At 45.9% G+C, this 21,962-nt stretch overlaps 1 protein-coding gene across 2 annotated transcripts; it reads left to right on the forward strand.

Annotated features, from left to right (window-relative positions):
- Nucleotides 1-441: 441 nt before the first annotated feature.
- GDNF (glial cell derived neurotrophic factor) lies at nt 442-20,556 on the forward strand. 2 transcript variants are annotated; one of them, XM_053931877.1, is made up of 2 exons: nt 442-613; nt 20,072-20,556. In XM_053931877.1, exons 1-2 carry the CDS (start codon nt 442-444, stop codon nt 20,554-20,556), a joined length of 657 nt encoding a protein of 218 aa, XP_053787852.1. The 2 variants fall into 2 exon arrangements, with proteins under 2 accessions (XP_053787852.1, XP_053787853.1); XM_053931878.1 differs by having other exon boundaries at nt 442-514.
- The last annotated feature ends 1,406 nt before the right edge of the window (nt 20,557-21,962 follow it).

Genomic DNA, 21,962 nt, shown 5'->3' on the forward strand with positions numbered 1-21,962 from the left:
TCCCTGGTCCAGCCTGAGAACAGGTGCCCTGATGCTTCCCAGGTGCTCAACAAGCACAAGGTGACCTGCCTGCCAGTCAGCACAGGGACATGGTCACACTCCCTGTCCCTAGAAACAGATTTCTGGGGCCTCCATGCCTGCCTTCCCCAGTGCAGCTTTCTCAGGCATAAAGGGACTGGAGGCTATCCTGTGCCTCCGTCTCCCACACCATTCACTCTCTGGGGACAGCCCACCTCACTCACCCTGGCTGCATGAGGAACAGTTCTTCCATCCAATGTCCTCAGGCCTGTCCTGGGTGAACCAGTATGATCTGGGGTGCAAGACTGCTTAGCTGTGTCTCAGGGCTGGCATAGCTGGGGCAGGACTGGGTGAAACATAGCAGCTGGGAGCTAACTCTGCCTCTCCTTTCTGCCAGGGGCCTGTGTTGGAAGGAGATCTAAGATGAAGTTATGGGATGTTGTGGCTGTCTGCGTGGTGCTGCTCAACACGGTCTCCACCTTGCCCCTGCCCACCGGTAAGACGCCTCCCAAGGGGTCCCCTTCAGTGGTAGAGGGACCTGAAGATGATCTCTCCCCCATCAGCCTGCTGCCTCCCTATGCTGTGCACAGTGACTGTAAGAAACATTCCCCTTTGTAGCAACTGCTGTCTGTGTTGCTAAACTTGCTTCCCTTTGCTCAGGCATCAGGATGAGAAAAGGATCCTCCCATTTTGTGCTCCTATTTCTCCACGGGCAATGTCATTTGCGTTGATCTTGTTTGAGCAGCTCCAAACCTAGTCATTCTCCAAAACTTGGGGTTGACAATTGCAGTGGCAATGCCCCCTGCACACTCCAGCCCTGCCTTCCTGGCAGTCTTAGGATCCCTCTGGTTGGGGAGGTGGGTAGTACAAGTTTGTTGTATGCAGAGGAGCCGAGAGGAGGATCTGGTTCACACCCCTCACAGCACAGGCACTGAAACTCCTTCTCCACTGCCTCAGCCTCCTCTCCCTGCTCAGACCTGCCAATGCAATTATTCTCTGCCTGTAGTGGGCGCAAGTCCTGATGGAGGATTGGCTCCGTGATGGGAGGCACTGTACACATCCTGGAGTACTGCTGAGCTTCATTAAATCCTCCTTGGATTCTGATCTCAAAATAAGTGTGTCCACATGGAAATTCACAGAAGAGTAGTTGTGGCAGGGTTAGGAGCTTGATGCAGAGCAATCCACATGGGCTAGCTCACAGTAAGACAGTTTACAATCCAAGTGACAGATAATAATGCCTTGCTAATACTAGGTCCTGTACCTACAATAGCAGATACAGAATTTTCACAGTGGAACGTGAGCATTATGTTAACTCTGGTGGCTTTTTAAAGAGAGAGATAATATGACTCAATAAGAACTGGTAAGATACTCACATGAATAGTGGAGACACTCGCTTAGCAAAGGCGCAGACACAGTTTGAAGGTTGTTTCTTTTGCCCTTGCTCATCCCCCTCTCTGTTTAGCTCATTACAGGATACAGACAGTATCCAGTAATTGGGATTCCTTTCTATCTCCTTTTCTGGAGGCATATCCTTTCCCTGCGCCTGCCACAGCTCCAGTCAGAGGCAGCCACGCTCTGGTTTCTCTGGGAGCAGCCAGGCTAATGCAGTGTAGAGGCACCAAGCATTTGCTGTGACTTCACTTTGACCCCTCCCAAACACCCATCTCTTCCATACACACACGTGTTTATGCCCTTCCCCGTTTAGTCTTCTCTCTTCCCTTCTCTTGCTAGTGTTTCCCCCCTGCTGGAATCTTGCCTAGGCTCCCGCCTCCGTGTGTCCCAGTCTGGGCTCCTGCTGCTCACAGACTGGCAACCCTGACATTCTTTAAGCCCCTCCACACAGAGAGGTTGGCCAAAAGTGTTTCCTCACAGGGCTACAGCCTGCCAGGATCATGGGGCTATCACACATGGTGATCTTCTTCCCCATTGCAAGCCATGTGGTGGATAAGTGCTGTCCTGCAAAAGGCAGTGATCAGCTTTTCAGGCCAATGTGCTATTCCACTCTGTACAGAGTTGCTGAGGTGCTGGTGGCAAGAAGAGCATTAGAGGGAAAGCATCATTAGTCAGTTTGTAACTCTCGCTGAAGCTTCAGGGTGGGAGAGCATTAATGCTCCATCTTTCCAGAGTGATAGTATTTGTACAATGCCTGCTTTTATCTTGAAACTACCTTCTGGGAATATGGTCCCTGGTAAGCTGATCCCTCTACAGCAGCTCAAGGGGGTAGGCCGCAGTAGTGATTTTCACAGTTCCTAGTATCCAAAACTTCTCATCATTGTGTCTTCTTTTTTCCTTTCCTGTGGATTGGATAAACAAGAAGCAGGAAGAAAGACAACCTGTGTTTTACCTGAGCTATGGTAGTATCAATATTATCTCTGTTTCCAGGATACAGACATGGGCTTAGCCATGCAGAGCTGGGTGAAAGGTTATTGCCCAAGATAGTAATTTGACAATTTGATAGTTTGGTCTCAATTTTTTAAGTCTGTGTATCACTAACAAATGGGCCTGGCTGCAAGAGCAAAGGAAGCAGTACTGTTTTTCACATCTGAAATTGAGGAAAACCCAGGGTGTTCTGTGATCTTTGTAGGGCAGCAGTTAACACAACAATCGAGTCTGAAAGTCAGAAATTCATCTCTGTGTTGCCAAGTAAAATGAGTCAGAGGAGACCTGCAGAAAGGTGACTAGGGCGAGGCTCTCTGTAAGAGAGCAGTGAAATACTCTGGTGCACTTTTATGCTGTTTGTAGTTGATTTAAAGGTGTGTGGTGTCTGCAAACAGGCTATGAGGCTGACCCTACCTAGATACATCACTGCCTTCCTGCTGCAGAAGCACTTTACTCGTCACCCCCATCAGTGTCTTTGACATATTTGTTCTCTCTGCTTACAATTTGGTGGCATGCACCCTTCAGCACAGGAAAGACATAGAACTAAGTACACAAGAGGAATCAGTGATTACACCATGTAGATTTCCCTTTCCACTTGAAGGTTTCTCTTGCCATTAGAGCACAATGTGCCACAAGCACAGAGGTGTGCTTGCAGCTCCCTGGCCGTCTGCTGGTGAACTTGCCATGTATTCACATCTCTGTGGGTGCTGTTGGTCAGCTGCTTTGCTAAGGGCTTTTGCAGCAGACAGCTCACAAATTGGTGGGGGCACCATCATCGCCTGTGTTGCCTCATATGCATAGAGCAGTGTGTAGGTCCTGAGCAGGACTCGGTGCTGTGTGCATTCAGAGAGGTGTACTGCTGTCCCCTAAAGCAATCCCTTTGCAGGCTGGGTGTAGCCATTTTGCTCCAAGGTCCACTGCTCTTACTCCAGAGAAATTGTGTCTCCCACACACCACATGCATCAGGGCTTAGTAGGACTGTGAGATCAAGTCCACCCCTAAGGGCAGGCCGAACAGCTTGCTGGAGAACACATCTCTTTCCCAGGCCCTTGACACATTCAAAACATTTTTGTGTTCATGTTTGATGGGATTGCTTTCTCTGCAAAGTACTCTGAGGTCACCTGATGTTACCCCATCCCTTTCAGGTTGGCTTGAAACCTCCCTTCATTCCATGCTCCAGGCAGGGTTCTAACCTCCTGGGCTGATCAGGTGTAATGTGCTGACCTTTGCTGTTCAGGGCAGTAATCAGAGATGGCAGGGGGTGCTAGCAATTGCAATCTTCTGCATTTTTAATTGGACTAGAGGCTGGATTATCCTCCACAAATGCAGTGCATTGGAGATGAATCTAGTATTTGTAGGTGTTTTGGCATCAATATTCATGGGATAGCTTATTTCACACCCACAAAAACCAGAATAGAAACAGCATTTTTAACTGTTTCATTGTTTCCCTTATTCTACAATCCTCTGGAGGAAGAACACTATTAGCTTAAATACCAAATGCAAATAGAACAAATATAAACCACATTATTATAAACTAAATACTAAGTCAGCAGCCTCAGAAACATGACAGTGCAGAGGGAGCCAAACACTTGTTGCATTATACACAGTTGCCAGTGAATACATCTTGTAACTGCTTGCTGTTGGATGCACATAATCAACATGCGAGGACCGGAGTGTCCTAAAATCCATTCTATGACATGTATTGTCTTGATCAAGGTGAGAACTTTTACTAAGAACTAGTGGTAAGCAGGTAGAATTAAATTAAACATCTCCCCATGGGATTTTCCCTCCTAATAAGATAGATATTAAGAAAAGATAGATTTTTGCATTATGATATCTGAGTTACTCTAGAGCTACTGAATGGTCATTCACTGTGGGAGCTTCTTTGCTATATGCTGTGACATGCCATGGTGTGTATGTGTTATACCTCTGTTAAAAATTCTTCTTACCCCTGCTAAAGTGTATTTAATGTTGAGTTACTGCTTTTAGCTGCAACTTTATCAACTAATATGGAAAGCATCTAGAAAAATAGAGGTATTGTATGTCTCTTTAAGGCAAAACCAGTGTTTAATTATGCTTCCAACTGAATGCATTTCCTTCTCTACAATATTTATTAGGCCCATTCAATGTCACGAACTACAACTCTCATGTTTCTGCCCAGGCTATCCTGCTCAGGACACCTATGGTGTGGTGTCTGTGCTTTAGACTAAGACACCAAGAAGCTGCAGAGATAACCTGCCCTGCACAGCAAACCCAGTGCATCAGGGAGGTATCAGCCACACTGAGCAGGCACTACCCTGTGCCATCTGATCTGTGTGTGCCCAGCACAGCCAGTGCATCCAGCACAGCTGGCGCATCCTGCCAGTGTCCGGCCGAGTGTGCCTGGGTGCCCGAGCCAGCACGTCTATGTCCTACAGTTTGTTTGCACAGGGACACCCAGGTTATCTAGGCATTCAGAAATCCCAAGCATTCATATTGGTCCATTCATGGGCAAAATTCTAGAAAAAGAAAGAAACCAGGCAGATGTGGTTAAATCCATAGGCATGTAGCCCTAAAAGCAAATTCTTCTGCAGTCTCAGGTATAAATACTGAATATACTCCAATGAAGAGCACTCTGTTACTTAAGTAATAAAAAAGGTCTGAATTGTAGGATAATAAAGTTCTATTCTCATTTTGGGTTATCCATTGCTGAAAGTTTTAGTTTTTTCCTGCTTTTAAATTTAGGGACCTCAAAATATTGCCAGTGAAACTGGATGGTGTTGGATGTTTTTCAGGTATTTATTGACAGATAACATAACCAGACATACTTTTCTTTGTCACCTTTCATAAGACTTTTCAGTATATTTTAGAAATACCCATGTTCAGGGTTTGCAGATGAAGAGCTTCAAAACATTCCTTGAAAAGCTGAAGAACTTAGTTGTGTTACATATTCATTGGACTCACTGAATTCAGTGGAGGAGGCATTGTTTGTCCACTAGTAGATCCTCTGACTGATAGATTGTAATGTCTTTGTAAATTATACTGTTCCTGGTTAGTACTGCAAAAATCAGTTTTAAAATCATTAAAGTTACAAAGGCTTTGAGAAGCCATTTGGGTCATCAAGTCCCACCCTGCCACAACTGCAGATGTTCAGAGGTGAACATCTAGTGCAAATACCCAGCTTTCATCCCTACCCCCCACCACTATCTAGAGATCGCAATGTAAAACTTGTAGTACATAGGCCAAACCTTTACATAACTACATTTGTTGTGGATACCCATATTTCTGAGATAGTAAGTGAATAAGTAGAAATAAACAAGCAATACAAAATACTGCAGCATAACCATGTCCAGGATCATCAGACATCTAAATAGGCCACTGACACATTAGTGCTGCTAGAGTGGTTAGCACTGCAGAGTGGTCATTTTTTATAAAACCAGCTCAGTTTCCTGATCAAGAAATATCCTTTGGTAAAGAGAACCACAGGAAATATTTCAGTTGTTCTTGGAATTTAAATTGTGATAACAAAGAGAAGAAAGAAAATAGGATAAAAAAGTACTTACTTGAGACAGCTGTAAATAAAACATTAAGACACAAAATATATGTTAGAATATGTTTTAAGATCAAGGACTTAAAATTAATTTTGTGAGGTACTTCATATAGCAGCAATTTTTAAGGAATAAAGCCACTCATATGACCTAGCAGAAGTTTAGGCTCTATGTATTATACATCACTTAAACTGAAACCTGCAGGTACATTTCTTTGAAGTCTTTGGGACTTGTGCAAATACTTTAAAGATTTTTGGACAGGAATATTCTTCAAAATAAGCAAACACTGAAATCCATGTATTTATTTTCCTGTGTTGTGGCTGGCAGTGTTATAGCAGTATGCCAAAAATTCTCTGGCCATGCTTTTGAGGCAAGCTGGTCATATCCCCTTTCAATAACAAACTGTGTACAAACATCTGGACTATCTCTGCTTCCATCCAAAGCATATGTGATTTCTTTGGCAAAATCACCCATTACTTAAGAAATTTCTGAAGGGAGGTAGCACCCAGTGTAGCAGTTAGGAAGGACCTTATTCTTCTGAGCACACACCAGCTCTTGTCTGACAAAGTGCCAGTCCACACTCAGAGTGTGAGCCCTTCTGCAGTAGAGTACATGCACCTGCCCTAGAGCCAGGGACTGATTACTATAGCAATAACAATTTTCAACTAGCAATATTAATACCTTCCATATTGTTCCTTTTGTAAACACATTGAAATGCAGGCAATTGAAAGGCAACAATGGAAAACCATGTGTTATTTATAGATCGGATCAAATCTGACAGCAGCAGAGATTGCCACAAGAGAAACATCAGCCAAGATTTTTCCCGGACTGCTCTACCAGTCTACAGCAACAGGGAAAAGACTGGCTTAGACTCCCTTTAGAGTCTGTTCTTCCTGCTTTGGTGCATGTCTTTGTTCCTTGGGGATGCTTCTAAAACCCAATGGGAGATGCAGCATAAGAGCACAGGTATTCTAGTAACAGCTGATGTTACTGATTTAACCATGCTCTTTCCCTTCTGTGAACTGTTATTAAAGAGGGGCTAGGTTACCATAGTGGGGTTTTACTGATGTCATTAGAGAGCTGGGCTGGATCACTTCTTTATCAGGGATGGTGAAGAAAATAACCACCAGTATTTCCTGCATTAAAACCTGTGTGCTCGCCTATTAGCTGGCTGCATGTGTTCTTGCTAACAAATGTCACAGGTTTCAGGTCTCATTCACATATACTCATCTGAGGCTCTCACAGGATTTGAGGTTCTAGCTTAACCAAATATTAGGAGTAAACCTAGAATTTACTGGGAAGCTGGGTATTTACTCAGCATGGTATGGAAGTGTACCAAGGAGGAGTCAACAGGTATGTGTCTTGCCCAGATTTGGCTCCTACTCAGTTGGTGGCTTCAGGCAGGGTACTTGCACTTTTTCTATTTTCCCATTTTACATTCTTCGTGCTGTAACTTCTTCTGATGCAGGAATGCTCTGAGGGTGCTCACACACCCACCACCCCATAGGATAAGGTCCTAGTGCAGATGGGCTCCTGGCAGCATCTGCAGGAGATGCCACAAAATCTCAGGTGCAACTGCTGAAAAGCCAACTGCTCTGTGGTGCTCAGAGCGGGTGATTCAAAGCTCTGTGCCAGAGGCAAGATTGCATCCTCCTGTTGCTCCTCTGCTCCTTGACTGCTGGGTGAGATGTTCCTCTGCCCACCCCAGAGAGGCCAGAGGTGGGAGTGGGCAAAGGAGGGCAGCCCACCGTCGGTCAGGGTCTTGTGAGCAACCTGCCTAGACTAGGTGAGGAGTGAGAAACTCCCGTGAGCAGGTCAGCTCATGACTTCCTCTGCTTCACACAGTCCATCTGACCTGGCTCTTTCTCCCTGCACTCAGGGACTTCCCATGCTGACAAAAACTGTGCTGGTCCTATTGTCTCCCTGCTTTCTTCCTCTGTTGAGGACCAGCATTTCTACCTGCAAGAAGGCAAACAAGGTACAGAAAGGGAAGCACTGCCAAGCATGGCAGAGTGAAAATACAAAGGACTATGGATTTGTCATTATGATCTACACGTGGGAAGCTGCAGGGTTAGCCAGTGAGCTACAAACACATAAATTGACTGCTCCATCAGGAGCAAGGATGCCAGGAAGGTCAATCCTCTGCCTTTTACCAGTGTTGCCTCATTGTACCTGACTGGTGTGAGTGGCCCTAGCATCACCCACCAGGTTATTTAGCACTTGCCTTGATGAGAGATAAATGACACCAGGGAGAGGCTCCATTTCTAAGGGCTCTCTGAGTCTGAGGGGAGCCACAGCATGGGAGTGAGGTAATACAGAACTGTATTAAACATTTAAGGATGAGCTGACCCTGGTTTGTTTGATGCTCTATTTCCTAATGGATACAACCAAGGGGTTTCCATTTCACTCTTGGCCCCATGGATTTTCAGGCAAGGCATGAAAACAGTCATGCCTCAGAGAGGTGGTATTTTAATTGTTTAATTACCAAAAATGTTTCAGCATACTATTTTTAACACCTGCCTTCACTTAGATGTGTTCATATAATATGGTCTTTTTATACCAAATATTTCATTTTCAATAAAACAAATGTTTTATCCGCACCACAGTTGCTACTTTCTCACTTTGTAAAGCCAAATGATCATCACATTACTATTTTTAACCTGGATAAGGTTACACTTCCACAAACAAATTGCTCCAAATCTCCCCTAAAATACATCCCTGTGGTATGAAATTGAGGCATTCTGTGTTCAGAGAGTCCACGTCCACTATAATAAGCACCTGAAAACAGAACTGCAAAGCAAGCTAAATAATAAAAAAAAAAAAAAAAGTATAAAGTAAAGTAATCATTTGATTATGAAGGTCACAGATTAAAGTACCAGAACTGTTTTTCAAAAGGGGCCATTTAATCCCAATGCAGATCTGGATCTAAATTTTCTAAATATTGCTTACCATTACAATAAGCTGGACTAAATCCCTAGAACTTTGAAATCATACTTCAGGGTCTGATCCTGTTTGTTGAACTGCTCTAATTGAAAGATTGTGCTTAAGCGAAATAATTTAGTTAAGTGTTTGGTCTAACGTATTGATGTGATAGCTATACACTGTCACAAATGCAGGCATAAAAACTACAATCTAAAAGCAAAACCTAATTCTATAATGTTTAATATACCTTTCATGAGTTCTGTTACGTCACTTTAGCTCAGGGTTTGTAAAGTGCCAAATAATATGGCAGTTTTGTGAGGTTGAAAAGAACTAAAAGGAAAACCCACCTATATAAATTATTCTTCTGCAATATACAGGGTTTAAGGTTTTCTTGTATGCCATAAGAGACAGCATGGTGAGAACAGACTGTAGTTAGTCTTTTAAATCTATAACCAGGCATCAAAGGAAGAAACTAGATATTTATCTCAAAAATTGAAGATCCAAACTATCAGTTTGTGATCAGGTACAAACTGAGGATTTCTTGATTTACCATACTGGGTTGCTGCCATTGCACATGGAGGACTATTTGGCTTTAAAATTAATCTGTTTATAGAAAAATCAAATTAATAGATTTACAAAATGTAATTGTGATCACATTTGAACAGACAGAAATAAATTGTCCATTTTTACTTAATGGAGGCTGTTTTGCCAATAATGGGACACATTTGGTGTGAATATCCATTTAGACTTGTTTCATGTAGAAGTCTCTCAGAACACCTTATAATTATTCTTCTAAGAAGCACAGGGATCAGATCCCAATCCTGGTGTCACATGGTGTCTCTAATTAAATAAAAATGCAAAGACAGGTTCTGGGGGGTTGCAGTGGGGAAGATGCCCATAGGAAGGCACATTTCTCTGCACTCCCAAAGCTGAACTCAGGACTGGATTTCTCCAAGGGCTAATGGGAGATGCTTCACTCATGCATGCTGCCAGCTCTTCATGTGCCCAGGGAACAGAGACTGGCTTAGGGACAGGCAGGTCAAAACTTCAGGTTCCAGAGAACATCAGTGAGGCAAGAATATCAGTTTACATTACAGAAGGATGTTCCAAACCTAGGAGGCTGGGTCAAAGCTATGATCTGACTGTATCCTAAGTGTTTAGAAAACAAGCAAACAGCTTGCAAACAGCAAGCAGATTATGCAAATATTCTTGTGGTTTTTTTGTGGGAGCTTTTTTGGTTTTTTTGTTGTTGTTGTTGTTGTTTTTTGTTTTGGTTGTGGTGGTGGTTGGTTGGTTGGTTGGTTTGGTTTTAAAATTAGTAGTTTAAGTGAGTCTCACTCCCTCCGGTGAAGGTGTTCACTAGCTGTGCCCCCAATCTGATCAGTCTGCTAAATTCCTATTTGTATCAGTCTTGTGACATTTCATTCTTTCTTTCTTTGCTTTTTTATTCATTTTTCTGGTTATGTGAGAAAATCTTTACAGATCAAGAGCCCTTGTTCAGCTGGACAAGGGAGACAGAGAAGGTGCTCAGAGGTACAGCCGCACATGGACTGTCATCAATATCCAACAGTCTTAGTTCTCTGACCCCAGAAAACAAACTTGTACTCTTGTTGCAACCATAGGAAAAGACTCTGCCTGTTCCTGCTTGGGTGGCATGGTAATGAAAGAGGGAGCATGGAAAGGAGCTGCAGGAAGGTGAGCTGGGCACAGCAGGACACACACAGTGGATGCAGTTCCCACAAGCCCTGCTGCCTGCCCCAAGCTTCTGCTGCAGGGATGCTAGGTAGAGGTGACACATAAACATCTGCACAAGCCTGCACACAGACTGCCTCCAAGGGACTTTCTCAGGGAGCTGGACAGTCAGGAAACAGCTTTGAGAATTGTGACATAAAACCCAAACAAAACCTCATGAATTCACACCAGTCTATGTCACCATAAGTGGTGGGGCTCAGCCCATAACAACCAACCAGTGGGGCCTGTGAGCCTTTCTCCCACCCTCTGAACAAGACATACAGAGACCCTCTGTTCCCTAAGGGAGGATTTTACTTTTGAAGGACATATGTTCCTTTCCTTTGGGAAACACATGTTTTGAGGTGCATCGCATGTGCAAGACAACTTTTGCAAACCTGTATTGAGCACACACTGCTCTGGCTATCCTATCCTATCCTATCCTATCCTATCCTATCCTATCCTATCCTATCCTATCCTATCCTATCCTATCCTATCCTATCCTATCCTATCCTATCCTACCCTGTCCTGTCCTGTCCTGTCCTGTCCTGTCCTAGGTGACTTTCAATTTTTAAATTCTAATTCCTTCACACCCTGGAGCTTGAGATCGGGGACTACTCCTCAGAGATCTTTGCTGCTTTAATGCCATTATCCCAGCATTTTCTGCTGGCACATTGCACTACATGACAGGCATCTGTCATGTGTTTGTTCTCTCAGCTTTTCCAGCAGAAGGCAAGTGTTGTCTGTAAACTAGTTTGCTTTGAAAAAATGTGTGTGTGTGTGTGTGTGTGTGTGTGTATAATTTGTTGTATTTGTGTGTGTGTATGTGTAAATGAAGCACACATACACACACATGCAAAATGTGTATCTGCTCCTTGCAGGGGTGTGAAATCCCCCCAGCACACTCTGTCTGCTGCACAAACAAGTCAGCCCAGTCCATGCAGTGTGAGAGAAGCAAAGATGCCGCGAGACTATAAACATTTTCTAAACAACGTTGCAGACAGAAGGGTAGAAAAGTACCCCTCTATCAAACAGCTTTATTCAGTTTACAAACCATTGCTACATGCTCAGGCAGCCCCTATGACTGCGCTGATGTTCCCTGGCCACAGCTCTGCTCAGCACCCCCATTGCCCCCAGCAGAACTTAAAACAATGCAGAGACCAAACAAGTGCTCAGCATGTGATGTCTGTGGTGCAGAGAGGATCCCTGGAGCACATCTACCAAGTGCCCATCAGGATGAGGACATCCTGCAGTCAGTCTTCTCCACCTTCCCTTCTGTCTATTAGCCTTTTACAGAATTTAGTCATAGAGGTCATTGTTTATTGATGTATGATGTCTGGTGGTAGCTTCCTCAGCATTTACTTCTAGTGCCTTGTTTCAACCCATCATGCCTGGTGTCAATGCTGATGTTTCCATTGGATTGCTCTGGGTCTTATTTTAGCAGTTTCAGGCACTAGGTCATCACACCCATGTTTGTTGGACAGCTGAATATCCCTACTGAGTCATGACTGGCACCTCAGCAAAGGGCTAAGACAAGTTTCCCTTCACTCCTGGTTGTCAATTTTTCTTCCAGACCCCTGTGACCCATTCCTAGTGGCTGCTTATAGTCACACTGATGACTGATTTATTAAGCAGTAGAAAATTAGCTGATTGCAGGGATTGGAGCTGTTGCTAAGACTGTTAAATTATGGAAGCAAACCTGGGGTACCTTGGCAGTGCATTGGGAGCTGACAAAAGAACGTTGCTGCATTGCTCACAACCAGTTTGCTGCTCCACAGGCAAAGCAGAGTGTTGCTTACAGGAACTTGCAAGGTCTCATTGAGTAGCCCAGTAATGCAGCTGCCACTGTGTTAATTTGATGTACCCATATAGCCTGTACCAGCACATGTAGTTTAGGTGGGGAGAGAGTGACCAGGATCAAGAAGACCTTCACATTTTCTTGGGGGGAGCTCTGTGCCCACTGTTTCCACCAGTTTCCTCTTATCACCCACAGGCCTTTTGCCTCCTCCAGTAATGTAATCTCCAGATATTGGGGGTCCCTGCAGGAGTCTTACTGGTAGATTTGGATACCTGTATAGGATAGTTTCCAATTCCCTGGGCTGAAAAGAAAGTCCACGCTGGAGGCAGGAAATTGGAATTCATATTACTAATAGTGCTGGGATTCTTCCCATGGAGTCTCCAAAATATATCCTGGTGTTTCAGTAGGGCATGAGCAGAGCAGGGATCCCCAGCTCCATTAGACACTTGGAACACTTCTTGCATGTTCAAGCCTTAATGACATTAGCAGGACCCGTCATTCTGTCATTGACCCAATTTTCTGGGTGCAGCTTGCCTTGTGTGTGTAGGTAGGTGTGGCATCACGCTCTTTCTCCTGGGTCTGGAGCAGCTCCGGCACCCTTGGACGCCGCCTCCCCCTGGACACTCGGGTCCGCCACTTCTCTCCCGCATGCCGCTGGCACTGGCATGCCGGTCGGGGTCTGCCAGGTTCAGTCGCCTGCACAAGGGTCCGAGGCAAAGAGGGAAGGAATTGTTCAGATCACCCACGAGGAGAGCAGGAAGGCTTTATTGTCGCTGAGAGCTGCAGTAGGGGGGTAGCGACCCGCACTTCCCACTCTACATGGGGGAAATGGCACCGGGACCTGGGAGGGAACAGGATGATATAGGGGATGTGATAAGGAGGGCAGACGCCCCCCAATCCATGCAGGTGCCGCGGTGATGACGTGGAGACAGCGACCAACTGAAATACCGCAGGGCTGGACACTGAGCTTCGGGTTGAGTGGGATCGTGGGGATGGGGCAGCGGACACAGGATTCCCAGGGCCGGGCAGGGTAGTGGCAGGCGTGAAAACCCAACAGCAGGCAGCCTGGGGCTAGACACCGCGGGGTGGGGGGGAAGACACGGGGGATGTATGAGGATACATAGAACTCGGCTAGCTAAAACAAATAAGAACCCCTAATCTAAACCCAATCCCCAGATGCAACAATTCCCCACTTTAAAACATATAAAAAAGACAGTTGCTTTGACTTGGATCTTCATGCAGTGGCCTCTTCTCTCGGCTTCTTCTGCTCCTGGTGTTTTCCTCTGCTGCTGCGACGGCTGCCCTTTGCAGATGGAGAGGGCTTGCTGCGATGATGCTGGGGGTGGTTTCCTCCCAGGATGTTTGGGGATAGGGGAACTGGGACAACTTTATTACAAACATTGGGATTTGGGACACACACAGACTGGGTTGGCTGGAAGGTTTTTCTGGGGCTTTGGAGAAAAGCATTTTTTAAAGACATTGTAGGGTCCTTTTTCTCTTTGCATCGCCTATGGTTTGATGCAACCAGCCAGTTGCTGGGGTCATCTGCCACACTCACAGGCACCCTGATGTTTTGAACAACCACCTGCACAATTACTTGAAAAATCACAGCTCCCCTTAAGGTGCTGTGGCCTGCCTTATTTTTATCTTCATGCAAGGCAGATGCGCGTTGTTTTTTCAGTTTTTTGGGGGAATGGGGTTACCCTCCCCCCTCTCCCCCCTCCCACTGTCCCTGGGGGTGCCCTCCCCAAAAATGGACATTGAACGACAAAATGTCCCCTCTGATCGCAGTGGAAGCACTGGCATCTTGCTGGAGGCTGCTTCGGGCTAGCGTTCTGGGCCTTTTAGGGATCTCAAGCTGTGTGTCAGTGTTCATGGATGCCGCTTCCAGGACAGACTTGTCCTGAACCTCCGATCCCTCCACATGTCTCTCAGCTGCCACCTCAAGCCGTTCCACAGAATCTGGAAAATGCTCATAGACCCACATCAGCTTCCCCCTCCCCCTGCTTCCCTCCCTCCTGGGTCTCTGGGAACCATGGGACTGCAGAGTCGGGGGCTCTTGCTCCGCCCTCCCTCCTCTTCCTCTCGGGTCTCCAGGAACCATGGAAATGTGGAGGCAGGGGCTCTGATTCCCCCCCTTTCCTTTTCCCTCCCGCCCAGACATTTGGGGCCCATGGGAAGATAGGGGTGGGGTCCCTGCTCCTCCCTCCCTCCTCTTCCCTCCCACCCGGATCTCCAGGACCCATGGGAAGATGAGGATAGGGTGCGGGGAACATGACGGGGGCTGCCTCCCTCAGGCAGCGGGGTGGAGATGGCAAAGCCCTCCCCGGTGGGGGAGGATGGGGTCGATGACTCAGCAGGGAGGACATGCAAAGGACTCGAGGGAACGCCCACATGAGGGGGAACAATGGGTGAGGGAGTAACCTGACCTCCTGAGGGGGCGGCGCCCACGCCCACAGGGAGGCAGGTGGGGGTTGGGTCAAAGGTAGGGATACAGGTAACAAAGGACAGAAAGGGGTTGGGGGAAGAAGAGACCCTGCCATGTGGCTGCCCTCCATCTTGGGAAGACAAAGGGATCGAGCACATGGCCTCGGCCTCCTCAGGGAGACAAAGGAAGGGGTTTAAAGAAACAGAGTAACGCGGGGCAGCTCTAGAACAGGGATTTTCAGCAGGGAAAAAGGGGTTGGAAAAGGTGTTTAGGGTCATTGCCTCAGCGAAGTGGCCAATTTCGCTAAGGCAGGGGTGCCGGGGGAGCTTGGGGGAGCCAGGAGCACGGCCCATGTTTGTGGAGCTGCCCTGCACCTTTGAGCGGCAGAGGACTCCCTCCTGCCCACCCGGGTTAGGGGAAGAAGGGGTAGGAAAGGAGGATGGGAAAACACATTCAGGGGAAACAACATTTTTGTACGATGGCTCTTTCCCCTCCCTGCTCACTTCTCGCACGGATTCTGCTTTCACCACTTCTGAAATCAGCAAATGGAGGGTGGCAAAGCAACCTTTCACAGAGGGATCCCTGTATTCGATCCCCTCTGCCAATTTTTCTCCCACCCCCTCTCAAAACTCTTTTTTGCGAGCGTCCCCCGCGGTTACACGTGGGAAGGAAAAGTACAGCCACCGTACAAACTGTTTAACCGAATTTTTGAGGTAGGGGCCCTTCACCAATAGAGTTCCCTTAAGTAGGGTATAAAATTCCTTCTGGTCGGCAGATAGCACGGTCCCCCTGCTACTTCTACCCACCCCACCTCACCCCTGGTGCAGAAAAAGCACAAAAAAACCAAAAAACACGAAAGACCCTGGCAGCCGCCGCTCACGCTGCGTGCTTGCGTGTTCCATACCCTCGGAAGTGCAGCAAAGCCCATCCAAATGCAGGAGAGTATAGCCTAGGTACCCCCCCTGATGCTAAGTACTCACCAAACCGGGATCTCTGCAAACAAAAAGCTGGCACCAGGGTCCTCGGTCCCGGGAAGCTTCTCTTCTTTGGCTCTTCGTGGCCGTGAAGAGTTTCACTTCCCCTCCCACGCAGCGGGCACCACGTGCCTCCCTGTGGGTGGCGGAGAGTTCACTGACCTACTTTGGGGAGTCTCCATTCCTGTTTTCAGTCCAACACAAAGCACAGTTCCAGCGCAGCTCTGTGCCTGCGCAGCGGCACTCCGCGCAGACCATGCACGCTCAGTTCAGCAGCAACGCTCGCTGATTGGCATCGGCGCAGTCCCGCGCTGCCGGCAACGGCTCTCCGCGTGGCTCCTGGTGCTTCGCGGTGAGTCTCCATCTGCATAGGGTGACTCCGCCAGCTGTGGCTCCACTGTTGGGCGTCACTTGCAGTGTCGCGCTCTTTCTCCCGGGTCCGGAGCAGCTCCAGCGCCCTTCAGTGCCGCCTCTGCCCAGACGCTTAGGTCCACCGCTTGTCTCCCGCATGCCACTGCTGCTGGCACGCCAGTCGGGGTCTGCCAGGTTCTGTCGCCTGCGCGAGGGTCTGAGGCAAAGAGGGAAGGAATTGTCCAAATCACCCACGAAGGAAAGCAGGAAGTCTTTATTGTCACGGAGGGCTGCAGTAGGGGGGTAGTGACCCGCGCTTCCCACGCCACGTAGGGGAAATGGCACCAGGACCCGCGAGGGAGCGGGATGATATAGGGGATGTGATAGGGAGGGCAGACCCCCCCCCCCCCCCCCCCCCCCCGGCCAATCGGTGCGGGTGATGACGTGGAGACAGCGGCCAACCGAAATACCGCAGGGCTGGACACGGAGCTTCGGGTTGAGTGGGATCGTGGGGATGGGGCAGCGGACACAGGATTCCCGGGGCCAGACGGGATAGTGGTCACAGGAGTGGCAGGGGTGAAAACCCAACAGCAGGCAGCCTGGGGCTAGACACCGTGGGGAGGGGGAAGACACAGGGGATGTATGAGGATACATAGAACTCGGCTAGCTAAAACAAATAAGAACCCCTAATCTAAACCAAATCCCCAGATGCAACGGGTAGGACTTCCCTAGTTGGATATGCTTTTGGTCTGATAATTTGATCTACACTTTGCCCTACTGCTTGCACAGTAGGGTTGACAGTGCTTGTCTGCATCACCAGCAATGCAAGGGGCTCTTTAGTGGCATTTAGTTTCCTCAGCCTGAAATATCACAGGCCACTCACAGCAAAGAAAGCTCTCAGTGGCACTGCCTCCCTTGGTGCAGCTGGGGTAGGAATCACACATGAACCAGGATAGATCTCAGCGTGCACTTTTAGCAGGAACACAGTCCCCCACATGGGTCTGCCCTCCTCCTGTCTACTACCCTCCAGGATGTAGCTGGCAGAACAGTGTTCGAACCCTGTAGCTGCCTGATTGGTATTTAGCCAAAGTACACTCCTGCCTATAGCACTCTCACAGGGGTAGGTGATATTTCTGCCCCTCAATTGCAAACCATTTAAAAGTCATGTGCCCAGTTGGATTATCTTTTCAGATAATCCAGTTTTGTTTCTCCCTTCTTAGGAGAGGGACCTCTCACTGCACTGGCAGTGTGCCCTGCTTGAGATAAGTATAAGGCTGAAGGTTGCAAACAATAATCTCTATATATATAGAATTGGCTTTCCCTGTAGCTGTCTCTTGTCCCCTTCCTGATGGTTGATCACTGCATTAATTTTGTTAAGCCCTCGTATGTTTCCCTACCTTTGTGTTTCATTCTCTTCATAGCCAAGGTCTCATTGCATCATACAAAGGTACAAAGGTTGTACTAGAAATACATGAAAGAGGCGTGGGCTGGGGTAGTCACAGCAGTATGAGAGGAGGGCAGTTGAGGTTCAGAGTGGAGAAGGGCACTTCTAGACCATCCTCAGGGCTACATCCTTCTCTTATTTGGTTATAGACTAAAAAAAGTAGTTTCTGTGTAGGAAATCTAGAAACTACTCAGTCCCGAGCAATAAGTGCCTTCTGGCAGCTACTTTCCATCTGTATGTTTCAGGGCCAAGTTTGTACTTCAGCAATGGGGGTAATGTAAGCTCCACTTGGGTTATCTTTTTTAACTGAGTCTAGCCCTTGCTGCTTTAAAGGAGCATAACCTGCCTGTCGCCTGGACCTGGTTCTTGCTCGGTTGGGCAATACTTATACAGAGTAGGCAGACCAGCCTATTCTGCAAAGGAGCTGGTTGGTGCATCTATCCAAGCAACCCCTCTCCAGTAGGTATGGCTCACGTGTACTTTGATACCTGCTACAGAGATAGAGGAGTGCAAGAAAGGTGTACTTACCACTGGCATTGCAGGGATATGGGGCTGGGTCCTGCCTTGTTCAGGTTCCACCTAGCTGTATAGATAGCAGCCATCCCTCCTTCATGTCTTCGAACATGAACACTGGTATCTAAGATTGTTGTTTTTAGCATAGATAAAACAAAGTGAAATTCACTTTCTTCAGTTCCAAACTCTACAGTTTATAGTACCCTATTTGCCTTGTATCATCTTCATTATGTGGAGATACAAGGCTTCCAGCCTCCATTACTCTTTTACCAGTCTAAACTATTTTGCTGGATCCATCCATCAGAAAACATATACCTCTGATCCATCACTGTTGATGGAGGGAGGCCTCTAGGATGTGGCTACTTCAGGCAGCAGTCCCTATTCCTGATTATGTGTAGATGCTCTCTGTTTCAGCAGGTTTTTGCACTGGCAGAATTAGGATTCTGCTACCCCCCATCTCCTCTGTATTTGGTGCTTCTACTGAGGATATGAGGGTGCACTTTTGCTAGGTAGTGGTGGCAGCCTCATGCTTTCCTGCCTCCTGTTAACAGAGTCCATGCTACCCTGTTTGAGCTGGGTACCTGTGCTGCCTGGTTACCCACTGGGATTCCTGTCTTATCATGCTCATTAGGGAAATGTGGTGCTGAGCCTTTGCCTAAGGAGCCATTCCAATCCCAGCACCTCACTGAGTGGGAGCCTTTGTGTAGGTACCAGCTCCTGACCAGGTGCACTGCACTGGATAACATCTCCCAATATTTGGTGTTCCTGCAATATTTGCAGAAGTATTGGAGATGGATATTGCCGTATCTGCAAGGCCAGAGTGACACTGGTGTTACATGTTGGGTTTTAGGAGTTGAGTACAGAAAGGAGCATTCTCTTAGGACTTATTGGAAAGGAAGAAGTCTTAATTTTTGGGGCAATAAATATGAAAAAAAAATCTCAATATTGCAATATAGTTTAAGATACAGTCATTAATAATGCAATGTAAGGGCATCCATGCACAGGATCCTGACAGCCTGACCCTCCGTTAGTTCTCTGTATTTACTAAAGCAAGTAATTTTGAGGGATTTAGTCCATGGGAAGATTAAGGATTTCAAAATGCATTTTTTTCCCAAATCATGATGAAATGGCAAAATTTGGAACCATTTCAGAGCACATTTAATTTCACTCTTCTTGAAGAGGTTCATTCTGCTAGTATCAAAATATTTCATTGACTTCATTGTACAATTTACTTGAATAATTCATCAGTGATACACCAAGTGATAAATTAAATAGAATAAAAAATTAAATTTTTGTAAAAGGAAAATGCATTCATAATATTTCTTTAAAAATTATCATAATACTTCTATTCTGACCTATTTCTATTCAGGTGATCAGCATCCTGTGATACAAAACATTTACATGAAAAATTTTTCAAAAGCTATGAAAATAATTATCCCCTAGAAGCAGTAAAAACCCAGGCATTCATCCAGGAATAATATCTCAGTCTGGTACCCCAGGAAATCCTCCTTCTGTCATGCCCAAAAACCTTATTGACAGGTGGCTTTGGCAATACTAACTGCTGCTGGTGTGAAAAGAAAATAACAACTATAATAAAAAAATTGCTTTAAAGAAACCTCTTCCTGTTGCTTCTTTGCTGGGAAGAGTCTGTATAACCTCTTTACAGTGGCTTCATTCACCTCTTAACTAATATTCATACCATGACATGTTTTCCTTCCCTCTATTTCCACAGGGCTCATTCAATATTAAAAGATGTGCTGAAATACTACTAAGCATCAGCAGACACACACAGAAATACAAATACATCTCATTTCTCTTTCCACAAATGAGTTTCTGTGATGATCTAAACCATTCCAAATTCTCCTTGATTTCTGGGGGTCCTGGGCATGTGTTCTGAAGCTTGCATGTGCGTAATATTTTTGAGTTGTGAATGGACAAATTTCATGATAACTGATGTGTGACAAAGCCTTTTCTCTCTTTCCCAAACAGCTAATATGCCAGAGGATTATCCAGATCAGTTTGATGAGGTAGTGGACTTTATTCAAGCCACTATTAAAAGACTGAGGAGGTCACCAGATAAACAGACTCCGATTTTTTCTAGGCGGGAGAGAAACCGTCAAAATGCAGCCACAAACATAGAGAATTCCAACAGAAAAGGAAAGAGGAATCAAAAGGGCAAAAATCGAGGATGTGTCTTAACAGAAATACATTTAAATGTGACCGACTTGGATTTGGGATATGAAACCAAAGAAGAGCTAATTTTCCGGTATTGCAGTGGATCTTGTGATGCAGCTGAGACCACCTATGACAAGATTTTAAAAAACTTAACCAAAAAGAAAAAGCTGGTCACTGACAAAGTGAGGCAAGCCTGTTGCAGACCCACAGCCTTTGATGATGACCTGTCCTTTTTGGATGATAACCTGGTTTACCACATACTAAAAAAACATTCCGCGAAAAGGTGTGGATGCGTCTGACAGCTGCATGTCGAGGCGGCACCAGTTTTCCATTCCTGCTATGCTGCAAAGAGAGGGACCAAGGTTCCCAAGGAAGTGTCTGCTCCAGGTGGAGGAAAAAGGACCAAGAACACAGACTAAGGAGCCATGAGAGCCTGGGGATAAGAAGGCATGCGGCAGAGTAAAAGGATGGAGACTTCTGATGTCCTATGGGGATTTAGATAAAAGCTCAGGTGGAGATGATGATGGATGGATGATGTGCACGCTACCTTTCCTGTTTGACTCAGTCCACCATCAGTGAGACTCAATCCATGAGGAACGTGCTTAAAAACACAACCCTGCCATACCACGCTGTGTTGTAGTTATGCCATGATATACCAGTTATACCAAGAAGCTTAGCTAAGAAGTAGCTTAGGAGTCCCTTACTAATCCCCTGTGCCCTCAGCTCTACTGAAAGACACATTGTGCTATTGCTCATTGGAGGGCAGTTCCTGAGTGCTTAGGACAACTCCTAAGCTATAATATTACCCTTGTAAGTAAGATGATATTGGACAAATACCAAAATGACCAGGCTCAAGTTCTTATTAAGCAAAACAGTTCCACTTACTGGCTAAGTTTGGTTATTTCCATCTTGTGTTTCTTCAAAATGAGTGCGGGATTTTGTTATTCTGCTACCTGTGAAAAAAGTTGAGTTTTTAAGCACTTCTTCCTAGTATAGTAAGGGAAATAACAAGCCCAGCCTACACAAAATGCATTTCTTTAGGTTTACAAAGGACTAACTTGCATAACTACATTTCTATTTGGTCATTGTGATTGAGAGAGACTACTTGATGCAATGCATCCCTTCAGAGACATAAGTATACAGAAGATATTTCTTGAGATTAAGTTATTGTTATTTATTACAGTTCAGTAATGAGTCTCCTTATTTATTTAAGTTTATTATCTTTCAAAGGTGCCAAAGTAGATGGCACTTGGGGATATAGAGAGACAAAGACGTTGGGAACAACGGTCCATGCTTTTGATTGAAGGTGTTAACTTGAATGCAAAAAATCACTTACTTTACCTTTTTTTCTTTTAAACAAAATCTTGATTATGTTCACAAAAGGTAGTGCTGAAGCCTGCAGCCCTTATTCCTGTCACTAAGCCTTTTGAATATTACTGCAGTCATGCATGTGCAGGAGCAGCAATGGCTCTGGACAAGTGAGGGTTGCAGGACTTGGTTCAACATTAGCAATTTGTTAGAAAAACTAATTTTAGTCATATCTTAAGTGTAGCCACATTTTTTTCTCACACTTTATGCCAACTGACCTCCTATAACTATTGACAAATGGAAAATAATCACATTTAGCCTTATAATTTCTAGTTATATTTATTTAAGCTTTTCCTTCCATACTTCCGTATAGAAGAGGTTAAATCCCTCTTACTAG

Source organism: Vidua chalybeata, chromosome Z, assembly GCF_026979565.1.
Source record: "Vidua chalybeata isolate OUT-0048 chromosome Z, bVidCha1 merged haplotype, whole genome shotgun sequence".
Taxonomy (NCBI): Eukaryota; Metazoa; Chordata; class Aves; order Passeriformes; family Viduidae; genus Vidua; species Vidua chalybeata.